Source organism: Aptenodytes forsteri, unplaced genomic scaffold (genome assembly GCF_000699145.1).
Source record: "Aptenodytes forsteri isolate BGI_AS27 unplaced genomic scaffold, ASM69914v1 Scaffold172, whole genome shotgun sequence".
NCBI classification, from domain to species: domain Eukaryota; kingdom Metazoa; phylum Chordata; class Aves; order Sphenisciformes; family Spheniscidae; genus Aptenodytes; species Aptenodytes forsteri.
In genome coordinates this window covers 13,308,035-13,313,591 of record NW_008795018.1, presented here as the reverse complement: position 1 = coordinate 13,313,591, position 5,557 = coordinate 13,308,035, and the positions used below count along the sequence as shown (strand labels likewise).

Below are 5,557 nucleotides of genomic sequence, written 5' to 3'. Positions count from 1 at the left end.
CCCCCTTTTTTTTTTTTTTTTTTTTTTTGGACCGCTCAATTCTTACGATTTATTTTTTTGTTATTTGGCTAACTCTGAATTTCCACTAGTTTTTATATTTTATAAGAGCCAGCTTCTATGGTTAGGTTTATCTTCATAAACTAAGAAAAAAGTTTTGGCATGAGAAATGCTCTATTACTGAATGGCAATGAAGGAATACCTTTGTTAAAAGTTGAAACTATTTACTCAGCAGCCAACATTACTCATAAGTGTAGTAAATCAACGTATCCTGCCAGTTTAGGAGGTCTGTTAACTGGTTCACAGTGTTTGAGCTGCTTGCTTTCTCCCTTCCACACATTTGCAGCTGCTGACAGAAAGGGAATTTCAGAAGATACAGATGCTTCTTTGTTCAGGAGTAACCAAACTCTTCAGTTAATGATCTTTTAAGTCATCTCTATTTTCTAGAAAAGGCAGTCCTAGCCCTTGGCCAGTTACTTCATTTTCTAACTGTTTTTGTGGAGAAGAGGGAGTCAAGGAACAAGACTTGGCAATACCAGTACATTGGACACAGGTCAACCAGAATTAAGCCTGAAATAAATTCACCAGAATTCCCCTTGTAAAGAAAGGCAGGTAAGAAAGTGTAGCCGTTATGAGCTGCTAAGGAGCTTGCCTGCTGCCGTCACACCAGATCAATTTACTGTCTCTCAGCAACACAAGCATCCATAGAATAAGACACCACTGACCTTGAGTAATTTGTTATATTTTTCTTCGACTTCCTCTGTGACTTGGAGTTCTGAGGAGTGCTAATAGTTTTTTATATATTTATTTCTTTTGCAGTTTTAGTTTTTCTCATTTATTACTTACAGTTATATTTAAAATTACTACATTCAAAGAACATTATTAAAGTTGCAGAGTCAAATGTTAGTTGCCAGCACTAAACTTACTTGTTTAAGAGTATTTGCAGGAGTGTACTGTGTTGAGTTACATGCCAACATGCAGGATTTTTTCATAGCCTCTGTTCTTTGATAGATTTGTTCTTTTTGCAGCCAGCCTTTTTCTTAGCACAGCTCTGTTCCATATTGATGTAGGCTGATGTAAAGAAACTTGAGCTAATCGGGGCTGGATTGGGCTTGTATAGGTTTATCATGGTGTTCAAGATCTCTTGAGCACAGAATTGCCCATTTTCTCTTTTTTTTAAACTACAGCTTGTGTTTTCCAAATGTTAAATCAGTCTTTGCAACATCACTGAGAGCTGTAGTAGGGTTAATATTGCTTGTATTTTACAGAGAAGGAACCGAGACAATGGAGAAATTTATGTTTGGAAGACTCCATTAACTTAGGGTGATGAGTTTGTGAAACCTGACCTTTACTATTTCAGAGTGCTTGGATTGATACCATGCTTTCTCTGTTCAGAGCTCATCTTCAGGGACAGCTGTGAGCTTCAGTATTTTTGCAAACCAGAACTGAACTCTCAAGGCAAGTCAGGCTTCTGAATTTGAGGAGCATCCAGATCATCACCATCTACGAAGTGCTCATTTAGCAAACTTGTCTTTTGTCACCTAGAAACTGCAGAGGGAGGGACAGATCCCATCTCTGAGGGCAGTACCCTTCTGCCTTAATCATGGGACCTTCCTTACAGTTCTTGCAGTTCCCTGCCTCGCTATAGTACTTTTTCAACTTCCACAACACATAAAACAAGCCCCTCTCATCCAGTGGCTTCCTCTCACACATATTCCTGATTCGTAGGCAGAACAAGCTTTTCCCAGTGTGCTGAGTCACAAGTCTGACATTTCTTCCCTTTGTGTTTAATCTAAGATATTTCCCACTTTGTACTTAAAAGTGTTACTCAGCTCTAGGCTGATTGAAATCTTTGGTGAATTTGGGTACTACAATCTAAGTTTCTTTGCAAGCTATGAGGTTTTTTTGAAAGTTGCTATATTTTTGGCTACAGCAAAGGGTGTTTCCCTGACAGTATTTCTCCCATGTTAAATTTCAAGTCATTATTGTGAAGTGTGGTATTTTCAGAGAGAAATGTGCTGTAATTTCTCTGCGCCTGTGTTCTGTAGTGACAGCAACATTTGGGCTGAAATTTTCAACAACAGAAAGCTTGGACGTGTACCCACTGCAAATATGTTGTTGTTCCAAGAAGCTAAAGAATGAGAAAACTATAAGCTGAAAACAAAGTGAAGAGAATGTCAGGAAGCTTTGTAATAGGTGCTGTTACTAGCTGCAGCTACAGTGTTACCGGAAGAAACATGATTGTGTCTAAATGGTTTTATATTTTAACAAATTGATGGCCTTTTCCAATACGTGAGGTCCAGAGTTAAAATCATTGTTCGTTCTTAACATTAACAGATTTATTTGTGCTTTTAACATCTAAATGTATAAATAGTAATTGCACTGTAGGTCAATGAAATACTGCAGTCGTTCGTCTTAGTCGGTACTGTGGGTCCCACAGCAATATCATTGAAAGTGATCAGAGCATTCTTGCACCTGCGACCTGCTTTCATGAGGGTGATGTCAAGATGCCTTTTCCATTTTTCCTGGTAATGATGTATGTAAGCTATTAGGAAACAAATGGCAGCCTATTGGAAAGCCAGCACAATGTGGCAGTGCATGTTGCCAAGACCACAACATCATCAAGTAGCATGCATGACCTAAATGGTACAGTGAGCTGTGCAGCAAGTGCCAGCGTACTATGAGTTGTTAAATCTGTCCTTATGATGTAGGCTACTCTTGAGCCAGGAAGATAGAAGGTGCAAGATAATGTTAACAAGCAGATGGAGGAGGCTTGAGATAAAGGAAATGGTGAGCAAGAGGCAGAAGGAGAAACTCTGAAATTTTCAGGGTTCGGATAAGCTTCTTGGGCTATAGGTGCATGCGCACGTGTGTGTGCATAAATACATTTTTTTACGTAGTCTTTTAAAATGTGTAGATTCTGTACCTTATTCAGTCATTTAATGTGAAAACTCCATCTAAGGAAGTGTGTGTGGGAGTGCAAGTGATTGTTCCAAAGAGACAAGAACGGTTGCCCAAATGTGAGTGCCAGGAAGCTGGGTAGAGTGGATGGAGCTGGCAGAAGATGTGTTTACCAAAGCAGTCCACATTCGAGGCATTAATAACTGGCAGAGAAGGATGGAACAACTCCTGCCAGACACCTCCTCCTCAGCTTTCCACCCTTGGCTCAGCAACTGTCCAGCCATGTTCTCTCCTGAGCAATCCCTAGAAGAGGATTTTTCTGAAGTGCTGTGAAAACTTCAGAACATATATCACTTCAGAACATATATCACTACTGGCACACACAATGTGTTTATGCATGAAAGTTAATCTGGCTGGTGATGACATTGGGCTCAAAGTTAGGTTTTCTTCTTGGGGAATGATCAAATGATCGAATGTGATCAAGTTTCAGCAGCTTAGCAAATGACCCTAATGGCTGAATCGCCACTGCTGTTCATCTTTCCCTCAAGTTGAAGCAAATGCACTTTAGCTCACAGCTGGAGTAAGCTAAGAGTGCAAGCAAGGACAGTTAAAGCAGACCAGCTGGCTGTTGGCAGCTTCTTCATTCTCAGAAGCTTGGTCACCTTTGTATGTGCAATACACAACTCAGCCCTTTCACAATACCTGGACCAGTTTAATTTTTTTTGGGCCTCCCTTCTTTCTGCCAGTCCATATACTTACCATGTGAAGGACGTTTCAGATGCTGTCTGTATTTCTGAGTGCATTTGACAGGGTCAGCATTGAATTACATGGGGAAATTGTTCAGCTGCTTGATCACTCACTGAATGAGCCTTGCTCATAGCTTAATCTGTACTGGTAGTATATTGCACTGCGAGACTCATTTGGTTTGCCTCAGCTGGTTAGAGGGGCTCAGGTTGGAAGTACTATATAAAGCTTACTGAGAAATGCAGTTTAGTCCATCTGCAGAACCATCGCATTTTCTCTCTGCCGTTGCCATGTTCCTCTCTGGATGTTCTCTAGAGTAGCACTTATGCAGTATTTTAGGTGCTGCTGCCCCTCCCTGAGACTACTGGATGCTATATGAAGAGAAGGTAGATCAGCATTAGTTACACAATAGAGGCTTCTTGTTAAACGTTAGGGATGGCAGTATTGCTAATGGAAGAGCTGATCCAAACCCGATGAACTGTTTGGGAATTATTTTTGTAACTTTGTGAATTTTAGAGGGGGGTGAACCCTGCTGCAATCTGTGATAACTGCATTAAGAACTGTTCACTGAAAAAAAAGGAGTAGACTAAAAGCTAGGGAAAAAAAACCCCAGACTAATGATGTTGCACTATATGTTTTTGTTTTAGGCTTTCCTGACAAAGTAACAATAAAGCAATGCTACCGTCTTCTGGGAAACAGCCTCAATGTACATGTGGTGGCAAAATTGATCTCCATTCTGCTTGGATAATTTAGAACCTGAATCTGATGAGTACGGACTGGTGACAGAAAATACTTCCATCTTTCAAGAGAAAGCTGGTGGCAGCTGAACAAAAATCGTAGCTTACCAAAATATCTGTCCAGACATTTTGCTGAACGGTTCTGATATATTTTTAATACCTTGCTTTTATGGTGGATTTGCACTGTAGAGGTGTTTTATTTAAATGGAAGTTTCCAGACTTAATTGCTGTATTTAAATGTCCTTTTTAGTTTGCAAAATGAGAAAGAGCAGCATTTACATATACCTCAATGAAAATGGATAAGACTATTTTATTTTATATTAAAACTATCTTCTCAGTACGGTATAAAAAGGCTGTAAATGTCAAAGCTGTTTTAATTAAGTGCAGAGACCAAGTTCTACATATAAAATGTCTTCATCTGTAAATATCAGTCATCCATTCTTAAAAGATTTATTGTATATACGGTCTGAAATTTTGATGTGGTTTTTTGTAGCTAATAAAATATTAAATTCAGTATTTTGTATACCATTTTTAAGAAGGCAGAGTGTCATCCTTAGTTTATGGTTGTCTCATCGTCTCTAAATACTTGTAGGTTTCATGGAACCCAACTGTATCTGTCTGGAATGATTTGTTTAGGTGCAGCTCAATAAAAATATTTCAAGATTATCACAACCCTGACAATAACTTGCCTGTTTCTGTTCTCACATTATTCAGGATAAGGTCATTGCTCCTTACCAAAGATCTACACATAAAAGACATAAAAAACAATTTAAAAGCTCTGTGTCTAGGTTCCTATGGCATAAGAACTGGAGAAAAACTATATGGGCTTCTTCTGAAGATATATTCACAAAACTTGATAGTAGTATTAGGGTTAGGAGTGTATGTTGGGATGAAACCACTACCCTGGACTTCAGGAGAGCAGACTTTGGCCTCTTCAGGGATCTGCTTGGTAGAGTGCCATGGGATAAAGCCCTGGAGGGAAGAGGGGCCCAAGAAAGCTGGGTAATATTCAAGGATCACCTCCTTCAAGCTCGGGAGCAATGCATCCCAACAAAGAGGAAGTCAGGCAAAAACGCCCGGAGGCCTGCATGGATGAACAAGGAGCTCCTGGACAAGCTCAAATGCAAAAAGGAAGCCTACAGAGGGTGGAAGCAAGGACAGGTAGCCTAGGAGGAACA

The 5,557-nt window shown here is 39.7% G+C and overlaps 1 protein-coding gene across 2 annotated transcripts in view; it reads left to right on the top strand.

Moving 5' to 3' along the window:
• TRDMT1 (tRNA aspartic acid methyltransferase 1) overlaps positions 1–5,051 on the top strand; it is a 27,704-nt gene extending 22,653 nt beyond the window's left edge. Inside the window, exon 11 of one of the 2 annotated variants that reach the window (XM_019471107.1) lies at positions 4,290–5,051. In XM_019471107.1, coding sequence (XP_019326652.1) covers positions 4,290–4,390 — 101 coding nt within the window. In that variant the 3' untranslated portion in view covers positions 4,391–5,051. The remainder of the gene's footprint in view (positions 1–4,289) is intronic. The other variant, XM_019471108.1, reaches the window with a different exon arrangement.
• Positions 5,052–5,557: the final 506 nt, after the last annotated feature.